Raw genomic sequence first — 12,586 nt, forward strand, 5'->3', positions numbered from 1 at the left:
GTGCTATAGTTCCACCACCAGGGAACTTGAGTCTGGACTGCGACTACTGCCTTGTGTGCAGGGATGATAATGCCAGACGACATTCCCCGGAGGAACACAGTGGCTGAGAAGGAGCATAAGGCTGTATGATTGAGTTCAAGCAGATGGTGCAGACCTAGAAGTCACTCTGAAGGCAGCAATAGTGACTTTTAGTTTTCGCAGTTTTTGACTTTAATTGGACGGGGACAGTGAGAGAGAGACGGGAGAGTTGGGGAGAGAGATGAGGATGACATGCAGCAAAGGGCCATGGGTCAGGCTTGAATGGCGGCTGCGGGAAGGACTGAGCGTACGTGGCATGCGCTCCACCAGATGAGCCAACAGGGCGCCCCAGCAGTAGTGACTTTAACACATGCGGTTTGTTTGATCTGCACACAAACAGATTTATAAAAACAACAAGACGATGGGGCCAGTGACTTCCTGGACTCTCTGCTGGTTGCCTCGTGGTAACAAGAAGACTCCAGGAAGTCACTAGACACGACTTGCCATTTGTACATATATCAGTTTGTGTGTGGATAAAACAAAACCGTGTGAATTGGTGAGCTGTTGTGCGGATTTGGACAGAGCCAGGTTAGCTGTTTCCCTCTGTTTCCAATCTTTGTGCTATGCTAAGGCTCTAGCTTCATTTTGTACGTGCGTACAGACGTGAGAGTGGTATCAGACTTTCATCTAAATCTCAGCAAGAAAGCAAATAAGTTTATTTCCCAAAATGTCGAACAATTCCTTTAAACAAAGTTATTGAAATCTTACAAGAAGATGGTGCTGAGAACAAAGTTTAGAAATGTCTGTAAGAAAATAGAAGCCAGCTCAACTGTCACGCCATTTACATGCAGATAAATTATACAGGTGATACACTCTACATGATATAAAAACATCATAATGGCTAAAATGAAATGAGTGATATGGTAGTCTGTTTTTTTCCCGTACAAAAATTCCCAGATCTCCTCTTCACACTATTGATCAAATCTCCTTCACAGTATAAATTCAGGACTGAGCTTTGTAAAGTTATTATCAGCCTGTGTGTAGGAAGACCTTATAAAACTGAAGGAACCAGACAAAACAACAGAGCTGACACTAATGTGATCAGCTGAGAGGGCTGACTGATATAGGAAGGAAGTCATAGTAAAAATCAATCTGCCCCGTTTAGAATTGACCACATCATTGTTAATCATGAGTTTAAAAGCAAAGAACGGGCGGAATAATGAAGACGGACAGATACTTCTTTACGTAAAAACATTCCTGAAATGACACAGCATCATGCTGTAACAGAGAAAAGGCGTTGGCTATTTCCTCTCAGGCACAAAGAAACACTCAGGAGATTCCTTAGACTCCTCCTCTATGACCTCGGACTGTCATATGACTGAGCTGCTAGACGTAGAACCCACATAACTTCACATACAGAACAGAGATAACACTTGAACCAAAGCACATTCATTTTTCCACCACTGTAGTTTGCTTTTATCCCTTTTCTCTTTTTTTCCCATGCACACACAAACCCTACAGGAATCATAAAAGTAAATGTGCATGATATCAGCTGAGAAAAGCCATCTACCAAACATTCATAACTCCTGAGTGAATTTTCTGTTTACATTAAACACTGAATGATGTTACACTAATCCCTTCCCCAACTTCAAAGCCATTAGGAGGGCACTGAGCAGTTACACTTTGACAGAGGGGAAGAGGATGAAGAATAATCCACAAATAACTGAGGTTACACTGCATCACAGGACCAGGTTGTCAAGTTAGCATGGTTACAGAGGTCATCAACAAATTCCTCACAAGATAAACTAGAACTACTACCTTGCGGTTCTATGCCTCCGCCGCTAGTTGATATGATGATGATCATATAAAATACTAAACATTTGTGTGAAATGTTGTCATAATTGTTGTGTGAAGTCTTGAGTTATGGCTAAAAAGTGTTTTCAGAGGTCACTGTGACCGTGTAATAAGTTTGTCCTTGAGTCCAAGTGAATGTTTGTGCTAAATTTGCAGTTAAAGTTCCATCAAGGCGTTATTGAGATATCATGTCCAGGAGAATGGGATCGGTGGACGGACAACCCAAAAAACAATATGCCTCCGGCTCTGTCTGTCGGCAAAAAAAAGTAGTGAGTATATGTAACTGAAGAAAAAAACTGTCTTCTTTGACTGATTACACACAAAACCACTAACGAATATCAGTGAATTCCAGTGAATTCGGAGATCGTGGTTACTGCCCAAAGAGCCTTACGCTGTGGCGTGCTGTGCCAGGAGCTTGGTTCACTGGCTCTGGTGAAAACAGAATCATCTGACATTCACAGTCACATCACTTGGAAGAGCTCATGCTGTTTGAAGCCATGTGCGGATAATGCGTGTCAGCTATGACTACACATGTGTTCCTGCTCATTCAGCTTTTAGCTAATTCCACACACTGTACGTTAGCACGGCGCCTCTGCTGCAGGATCTGACGCTGTCAAGAAAAAGACTTGCCAGTAGTTTTGTCAGCCAGTCTCTAACACACTGTATTGTGAGAACTCATTTCTTGTGCAAAGCTGCTTAGAAGGGATTTGTCTATACAGGTTCACATTCTCTGCCTCTACAGCCAACTCTGTGTGTGTGTGTGTGTGTGTGTGTGTGTGTGTGTGTGTGTGTGTGTGTGTGCACTTGAGTATTCACTGACTGTCCATCTGTTATTGCAGCTCTATTACACAGAACTCCCAGAAAACTACCGCACATTGTCTCTAATGAACTGGGAACAGATCCGCAGTTGATGTGCAACATCAAACACCCCCCCCCCCCACACACACACACACACACACACACAATACTTTCAATTTGTCAGAGTGACACCACAGAAAATCCCAGTAGCAAATGAGTCCATCTACAAAATTCCTAAAAAGTAAAAGAAGAAAAAATAATCCCTCCTTCCTGTAAAACCCCTCGATACGAGATATTATCACAACAATTAACAGCAGTCGATTACAGTACAGAGAGAGTGTGTGGAGGAGGGACAATAGCCCTTTAATTAGGTCTGAAAGTTCTCCTCATCAAACAGGAGGCCTTGCTGTGTGACATTTCCAACCAGTCAATCAGAGAAGCAGCTGGGAGCTCTGGGGCTGCTGGAGAAAATGACTTGGTGAAGACACAAGCTGAAAGATGGGAGGCTGGGACACATGCAAGGAACGTGTCTTCAACACTGACAGCCTTTGTCTCTCAACCAGCAGTGAACATATGAACATAAACGCTGCACAGACACCCTGAACAAACTGCATTCAAATGATCTGGCTTGTGTAAACAGAGTAGGTGTGATAGCTGTCCCATATGATCTGTGTTTTAAAGGGCCAGACCACCAATTTTACACATAAGGATTAGCTGACTCATCGTGGGGGGGGGGACTACTCAGCCTAATGATGTCATCAGGGTTAACTCGCCCTGGGTTTGGCCTCGACACGATAAGTTTTGAGCTGAAAGCGAGCATTACAAGCAGACGGGGAGCTTGAAAGGTGTGTAAGCTGAGTTGGATCATGGGAAGTGTCCTGTGTTTTTGGATTATGATCCATAGGGACTAAGGTTAAGTGCTGGCTAAAAGCAAACCCGAGCTGAACCCATTTCTAGGTGTTTGTATCTATTGTTTACTTGAAGCTTGTTGTGCTGTTGTCGTCTCTTTAGACTGTTCTTGTGTATGTTTTTAGCTAATTGTCGGGTATTATAATTGTGTTGTCTGTTTTTTGTTGTTTTTGCTATTGAATGTTTTAATTCTGTTACACATATAAAAGCCCAACTAGGGACCGGAGTCGAGAATTAGCAACAGCTATAAACTCTTTGTGCGACACGTTAGTTTCATACCCTGTTTTGAAACTATGTTAAATTGCATTGTCCCTATCAAATAAACAAATAAACTGAAATCTTGGCTCCTGCAACTCAATTTCTTTCTCTAGCAATTCCTCCTCCGGGGAATGGAAGCTGGGCTGTGCAGCAGTTTTGGCACAGTAGCTATTTGAATGTGGTTTCCAGTCCTCCTTAATACATCAGTGCTTTCATGTCTACATGGAAGAGTCAGAGGCAATTATCTTATGTTAGCATAAAGACTGGGAGTAGGGAGAAACTGTTAGCCTGGCTCTGTACAAACTTCAAAAATACATCTACCAGCACATCAAAAGCTCACAAATTTACATATCGTTCATCAAAGGTTTGTGGTTTTAGGGAGAGTTTCGTGCTGTATCTTCGAGGTGTCTTGTCATCACAGTGACCGACCAGCGCAATAGCAGAGGACACTCTGCATATAGCTGCTTGGTGAATGAAAGAGCTGTTGTCAAGAAATAGTAACAGCATGTAACTCCCTCTAAAAACCTGTTTTTTCTTTTTTTTTTTACTTTTGAGAGAGACAGGATAGCTGCTTACGACTGCCTTCAGTCTTCATGCTAGGCTAGGCTAATTGATTAGCTGCAGTGTTATTGATATGACAAACAGCCCTGTTGTTTGCAAACATGACTTCACAAACTCTGCATCAACACATTGCATAGGAGACTTACTGTCTGTAAGTTATTTTGTTGCTCTGTTTCTTCTGTGTGATGCTGTGTCTAAAGCTTGATGCAAAACTAATTGCCCATTGGAAAAAAAATACACTTGAACTTGTTTAATTTGCTAAATGTATTAGTTTAAGCAGGAGCGGCAGCAGCTGCTTTGCAGGATTATCACATCATAAACCAATGGCTTATGACAGTTTCAACCACAGCGCTATCTGACTCTGGTTGCACTTGAAATAATCCTGCAGAATGCCCCCTCTAATCTCAATGCTATCTCTGTTGTTGTGACTGGATACCTCTCTTACTGTAACTAGCTAATGTAACCGACAGTGGAAGGTAAATATTTAAAAAGGAAATTGTGCCATTACTGTGGTTAAGCCTGCCATTATCTTTTTCTACAACCATATAGTTCACCTCATAAATATCTTGTTAAATGACTGATTGGGTCCTTTCCAGGAACCCTGGAGTTTCCCAACCTGCATTCTCTGAGGTTTTTGAGGTAATCAACAATAATATTGCACACGATGTTGCAAAACTAATTATGCCCATGTAATTCCTTCATAAAACATGCACACGTTTTATTTTTCAGCAAAACTGGAAAAGGCCTTGATTAGAGTCCTGGTTATCTCAGACATAATGTGCAGAAGTTACCATTTCCTTCATATTTGCTCTTATTTCTTCCCTCACCTATAGCAGGTACTTTGATAACATATTCACATAAACATGGCCACATAATGTTGTTCAAATCTCTGACAGCAGCATGTGATGATGAGATACAGTAATTAAAACAGAACTGCAGTGGAGTCACTCACCTCTGTTGTTGTGCAAGGGCTGTATTTACCTGCAGGGAAACAAGAGAGCAGAGTTACGTTAAGCAGCAGACGTAAGGCAGTTCATGAAGCAGCTTACAGACATAAACACGTGTAAAGCTACATACGCAACATTGTTCAGTTAGAGTGTGTATATACTGTATATATGACAGACAGCACTCAAGCACACATGGTGACACTCTCATGTCAAAGGTCATGCACAACTCTCCGTCCATCTAACAATGTCTAAAGCTCAGAGAGAGATCTACACTGACAGAGGTGCTGAACACATACACTGGTTCCCAACTTTTTGGGCTTGTTGCCCTTCAAAGCAAAGTAATGCCCCGTGTTATTACAAGTAGTTTGTCTAGAGAGTGATGCTCTCTTCAACAGTATTTTATTTCCATTCAAAGTAATTCCTTCAGGTGGCCAAAATCCTCCTTTTAAATGTGTGTATTGGGTTATTTTGTTTTTTTTACCGAACCAACAACTGGGTCACATAGCAGTAACATTGCAAAAGTGCAGTAAGCAAATGTACCAATCATACAAGTGCACACAAAGTGAAGCGACGCCCACTAGCAGCCCTTATCACAGGTATAATGTTGTATTGTTTTAACTGGATAGTTTTAGAGGCCTGAGGAGGTAAAACTACCCAGTATTTCAGCTAAAAAAAAAGTCTGGAAAAAAATATAGTTGTTAATCACCTCAACCCCTTAGATTTATCTCTCAACTCCTCTGGGAGTCCCGGCCCCGTTGATTTGGAACCACTTACATAGTGCAGATTAAATTGAAGAGAATCTGGCAATGACGGTTGTTTTATTTTTATTTTTTTATTATTAATTACTTTTTAAAGCTGCACTTGGTAAAAACACATGTTCAAATGAGCCACATTCACAAACTGGAACTGTATCTGAGCAAAGTGAGTGAGCAATTCATCAAGAGAAAACTGAATTCAACAACTTGCTGCTAAAATATTTGCAAATGTGATCATGTCAAATGCTGAAATTCTCTTGTTAATACTGAATTTTAAATGTGTCAAAGAGGAATATCTCTATCATCTTTTCCTGTGCTACATTTTGCTTTGTGATATCTGTGGTTATATATTCTCTTTTTTCCTGCATCTCACACACATCTTCACTTCATCTTCAGGACATCTAGATCAGTTTTAATAAAAGCTCTGTTTCACTTCGCATTACTTTCGTAGTTTAAGTAGCATGTGACCAATGATGACAAAACCCCTGGATGAATGTACTCCCTTCAAAAAGAAGACCCACTTAAATGTTCCTCCAGGCTACATCAGCCCGGCGCTCACTCCATGAACAAACAGCCCGCTAACAGATGACCCTCTCAACAAATGACTGTTTTGTACTGTAACACGCAGTAATGCAGCATCACAGCAGCTCTGACATCATCTCATGACCCTAACTTGTATCAGCAGATTTGAATGCCATGCAGCTGTATGGTGCAGATGTGTGTGTGTGTGTGTGTGTGTGTGTGTGTGTGTGTGTGTGTGTCTCACACAGGGCGAGATAATCGAGTGTGCTTTCTTAATGACACTAAAACACTTGGGGAAGAAATCAGAAGCATGAAATTAAATCTATTTATCAGTCTAAAGGCATGGCACAAAAACATTTCCCAGGGTTCTTAAACGTGACCTTCTTTCCTATGATGTGTTCAGATATAAACCAGATAAACTGCTGCATGAAATATTAAGTGGACATTAGTGGTTTTGAATGACAACAGGGTCTCACCTTCTCTGGATCTAATGTTAAGTAACTTTAGCAGATGAGAGCTTCGGATGTCTTGAATCCTTTCAACTTTAGCAACACATGTATCAGATTATATACATTAGTGGCTTTGTCTGCCAAGAAGAGAGAGCAACACATATAAGTGGCAATTAGACCAGCAAATTACCCTGAAAACCGAAACCATTTGTTTGGTTACACTTATTAAAAACAACTTGCAAAACATTCACCGAATGACTTAGAACTGCCCCAAGACACAGGCAGCAGTGAGTCAAACTAACGCTGTCAGGAGGTACATGGAGAGACTGTGAGGCAGCTCGTATCCAGATATCAAACCAGCTGTACACTGAACATCACATGTTGTGATTAAGACTGTGTGATTAGCAAGGAAGCAGAGATAGACTGCTAATGGACATATGGGAGAAACAGCCTGAAGTCATGGATAAATGGTTGAAATAAATAGGCTAACTAAAGGTAATTAATAATCATGTAATAATTAGTTAATGGTAGTGGATTATAGTGGAATAAATAATTGGATAATGGGTGAATAGCTAAAAATAGACAAATGTAACAGATAAACAGGTAACAGATAAAAGTAATGGATAAATGGTTGAAACTAGGGCTGTACAATTAATCGAAATATAATCGAAATCACAATCAGGCCAAGTGCAAGGAGCTGCAAAAAATCTGCTTTTTTTTTTTTTTTTTTTTTTTTTTTTTAAAGGTAAAATGTGTCACAACATTAGTGCACTGTTAGCACCATAAGCGTTGTGGTGCTACAGAGATGCTGCAGCCTAAAAATCATTTTCTTCAGACGTAAAGAAACATGTTTGTTTGGTACTGGACCCCAACAAAAATCACATCATCATCATTTTGAATAGTATGACGCCCTAGTTGCAACATCCAGCTGCCACTCTTATTCGTTGTAGCACACATTGGAATTTGATCAAACTGATCTAACCACTGTTCGAAAATGATATGATTAATAGTGTTAAATAACATTCAGATTCAAATCAGTTGAAATAAACACACGAAACTTGACAGGTGTTGTAAATGAAGGGGCACTTGACAGGCCTGGGGGGGGGTACATTAACAACTGATATTGATTAGCAGATACTGCATAGTCTGTTTTTAGTTGTGTCAATAAAGACCTCTCTAAACTACATCTCCCCATTTTGTGGCTGAGTCAAAGTGGAAAATCTGTACAGGATAATGGATCTCACCTCAGCTGTGAACTTCATAAAAGAGCATCTCTAATATTTTTCACATTCAGTGTCTGATGTGAAAGAAACTGATGTTGGCAAATATGTTCATCTGTGAAATAGTAATGTGATTACTGAAGAAATATAAAGAAAAACAAAGTAGACTGCAAATACAAATACCAAAAAACATGCTAATCTATAACAGCTCAATATAATTTTGTATGATGTCACATTACTTGAGCAACAGAGGAATAAAAGCCTCAGACTCCCCTCTGCAATGGTTGCTTCCATGCTCCTAAAAATAGCCCATTCATTCTAACCATATATACCTACAGGCCACAACCAGCATCGCCATCACAGCTGAGCCTCTCAGATCTGCTCACAAAAGTTGATTAAAGACAAAGCATGCGGGGCACTTATTGGCTAAAAAGCCAGAACATTGACTCAGCAGTGTTCGGCCTCGTGTGCTACATTTCAGCCGTGTCAAGAGCCCATCCCTCAGGCCCTCAGGTACTCCATTACACACACAGATATATGGATAGGCATTTAGTCTGCCTGCTCTGCGCTCTGTGAGCAAATGTGATTACAGCAGACCATGAACATGCCAGGCCTCGGCCTGACGAGACAGTATAACGTGTTTGCTTAAAGTGCACGTTATCGTACTCAGACACACCCACTGACTGTATCAACACAGACATCACATGGCAGACATTGTCACTTGATTTGTTTTAAATCCGGGTTCATCCTTTACTAAAAAATATCCGTAGTAACTGGGATACAGGATAAATACCACAGACAATGACAATAAAGTCCAATAAAGTCACAATAAAAGTGCAGCATAGCCCCTAAAGGAATATTTTGGTTTTTCATTTGGCACACTTTGCTGCCACGCAGTCTCCTCTCTTGGATACTTTCAGCTTGGCAATAGAAACAACCTCTCATTTTACAACACATCATTAATTATAGCTGTAATCATGAGTCACACGTGGTTAGGAACAGCTGAATGGGGCCATTAAGTTGCAGGAGATGTGCACAGAGGTGAAGCCCTGCTCCATGAGAACTCATCATAACTTAACATGCACCTGCCTGCCGGCCTGTCTTTTTCTGCTCAGGCATCAATCAGCTCAGACCTTGATCCAGCCAGTGCCCACATTTCAGCTTGTAATCACATGCTTTAATCAGAATGAACACCCTGATCTGATGTGAACTGGTGAACAGGCTGGGGAGGGAGGGGGGCTTTTTTAATAAAAGATGAAACCACATGATGCGCACATGCCCTCAGTGTTGAAGAAATAGTTTGAATTCAGTGAAAACACATACAGTATGAGGGGCCCTGAGAGTGAAAGCAGCGGGGGTCTCTGGTGGGAGAGGAGATCTATTCCTTTGTTTATCAGTGATTAGGTCATGTGTAATGGAGCCTGACCCGCTGGCTGCAGATTACAGTGTAATCCTCACATGAGAATGAAGCACCTGATCAGGTAAAATGTGTAAAAAGCCTTCACAAGTGTAGACTTATACATTTTTATATAAAGTTATATATTACTGCACTGTGGTGGCTACCACTATAGTGTTCATATTATATTCCTGCTGGTGCTTAAACACAAGTGTTGTCATTTTTTAAGCCCAGCTTGTCCTGGAATTAATTTGAGGTCTATAAATTAAAGTCTTTTACATAAGGACAATCACAACACCTGAGCCCCATTATTTGAAATGCAAGTGATGGCCTGGCCTAGATCTGAGTAGCTTTAGGCACATTCAGTCTTACATAACGTTTTACCTTCACAGCCCTGATGGTGCACCAGCACAGACCCGTCTCTCTGTATCCGAACATCCCCCGGTCCGGATATCCTCCTCGGGGCCGCCGCCGCTGATGATGCGGCGGCGGCGGCGGAGGCGGCGTTGGCGGCGGAGGAGCTCCTCCAGCCCCGGTGTCCCTTCGCCAGCGTCCTGCAGCACTGGTAACACACCGCCCATGCCTGCTCCTCATTGATGGGCTGGCTATAAAGCCTCAGTATCTCCTCCAGAGACAGGTCCTCCACTCTTGTTTCCTCCACTGGATTCATCGTGTGGTGGTGATGCTGCTGCTCATCCCGGCGAGTCGCTGCGGCGGTCAGCCCTCCGTGCTGCTGGGCCATCCTTTCATTATCTCAGCGCAGGAGGCCCGATGACGAGAACAGGTCCAGGCCAGTATGAGAGAGCAGACCTGGAGGCATTGATGCTTCCCTCCTGCTCCCCGAGCAGCAGGAGCAGCTACCGCGGCACACCGGTGGTTGTTTACCCGCCCGCCAGACGCCTCGTTCACGTTTCTGTGCCAGCAGCAGTCATAAGACGGTGTGTGTCTGTGTGATTGTAGCCTGGCTGCACAGTCTGTGTCTGTGTGTGTGTGTGTGTGTGTGTGTGTGTGTGTGTCACATCCCAACACATCAAGGCAGGCTCACTCCTTCATCACATGATCTCTCTCTCTCTCTCTCTCTCTCTCTCTCTCTCTCTCTCTCTCTCTCTCTCTCTCTCACACACACATACACACACACACCTAAGCATTTCTTTCTTTTTCAAATTACAGGGGATTCCTCTGTCAAATCCAGGCTCCATGATTCCTGCATATATTAGTAGCTGGTGCCTGATGGGAACTGGAGGGTTTGACAGGGTAGTCTACAGTGCGCACAGGGTGGGAGGTAGGGGGAGTTAATAAGAGCAAACATTAACATTACTGTTAAACTGTAGTGTAATGTATTTGACTTGAATCATTGTGAGCTCATAAGTGATTTACATGTTTTCATATGTGTTTTCATTTCTCCTGTTCCGCAGTAAGGCAGATGCACTTTTCTGTGCAGTTTATTCATTGCTCCTAATTTGTGACATAGTAAATACACTGCATGTGTGAAACACCACCATTTGCACTTCACGCTGCCTTTATTTGAAATGTTTCTACTTTTATTTTATTCACTCTTATTTTAGTGTGAGTGTAGGCTGCACAGTACCAGTCAAAATTCTGTGTCTTACTTTAGACCTATAGTTTCTTTATACAATTTATTTTATTTGATATATTGAACATCTTGGGTCCCATTTTATATCTGTTGTCTTATTTCTTATTTATTGATCTTTGTCTGATTGTGTTTTGCATCACTTTCTTGGCTAGTTTATGTTTTTTAAAATGTTCACTGTTTGTTTGTGGTGGTGTTCACGTGTCTGTAGAAGGCTTTTACCTGTGTTTTGGTCAGATAGTCAAAGCCTCACGCAGCCATGGTCCATCCACACAGGTGTTTTCACTTATTGGCCTGATTAGTCCTCTGATTAGGACACAGCAGGGGCCTGAGCTTGATTAACATTGTTATCACTCTTACTGTGTGTTGTATGTCTTCATCCTGTGCAGAGGACCAATCAGCCATAATTAAGAACACCTGAGCTCTTAACAAAGTCAGCGTTTACAGATTTTTCTATAGGCTGTGGTTCTTCACCTATCGCAGGTGTTGGTGTACTTGGTCTCCTCAGGGAGTTTCAGACAATGTCACCGGCTCTGCACTGACTGATCCAGCTGACTGACTCTTAATCATGCAGATTACAAACTCCTGAGTGACAGGTGTGTCTATGTCTTTCAGTGACTGGTCAAACTAATGAAGATCTTTATCACATCGGAACTTAAATTTTGTTGGGAGGGAAAAGCACTTGTACTTTACTTGAGTATTTCCATTTCATGCTACTATATACTTCCACTGAACATTTCAGATGGATTTGTATTTTTATTCCTCTGTATTTATTCAACAACTGTAGTTACTAGATGCTTTTCAGGTTGAGATGTTACACACAGAACATATGGTCCATTTGTAAAATATGTAAAATTCCCAATAGTATATGAAACTATATAGGAATATATTTAAAGAGTGATATTGCTACTTTTACGAGCAGTTCACCTTCCACTACTGTGAACACTCATTAACTGAAGCTCCTGACCTGAATCTGCAGGATTGTATGCATTGATTGGCTGATTGGATAATTGCATGAATGAGCAGGTGTACAGGTAGTTGTTGGTACCTGTCAGCAAAGCACAGAAATCGGAGACTGTGGTGGACACAGGTTCACCAGAGCTGGACACAGCTGAAAACTGGAAAAACGTAGCCTGGTCTGGTGAATCTGGATTTCTGCCTTGGTTTCACACTTCAGGCTGGTTGTGGTGATGGTGTGGGGAATGATTTCTGGGCACACTCTGAGTTCCTTAATACCAATCAATCATTGTTTAAATGCCGCAGTTTATCTGAGTATTGTTGCTGACCATGTGCATTCCTTCATGGCCA

General features: G+C 41.8%; 1 protein-coding gene across 4 annotated transcripts in view; it reads right to left on the bottom strand.

Annotated features, from left to right (window-relative positions):
• LOC130172306 (protein spire homolog 1-like) overlaps positions 1-10,864 on the bottom strand; it is a 43,778-nt gene extending 32,914 nt beyond the window's left edge. The window contains exons 1-2 of one of the 4 annotated variants that reach the window (XM_056380927.1): positions 10,072-10,864; positions 5,351-5,379 (exon numbers count right to left, since the gene is read on the bottom strand). In XM_056380927.1, the coding sequence (XP_056236902.1) occupies positions 5,351-5,379; positions 10,072-10,429 (387 nt within the window). In that variant the 5' untranslated portion in view covers positions 10,430-10,864. The remainder of the gene's footprint in view (positions 1-5,350; positions 5,380-10,071) is intronic. The other 3 variants (XM_056380928.1, XM_056380929.1, XM_056380930.1) reach the window with 3 other exon arrangements.
• Positions 10,865-12,586: the final 1,722 nt, after the last annotated feature.

The sequence above is a fragment of the Seriola aureovittata genome, chromosome 7 (genome assembly GCF_021018895.1).
Source record: "Seriola aureovittata isolate HTS-2021-v1 ecotype China chromosome 7, ASM2101889v1, whole genome shotgun sequence".
Lineage (NCBI taxonomy): Eukaryota > Metazoa > Chordata > Actinopteri > Carangiformes > Carangidae > Seriola > Seriola aureovittata.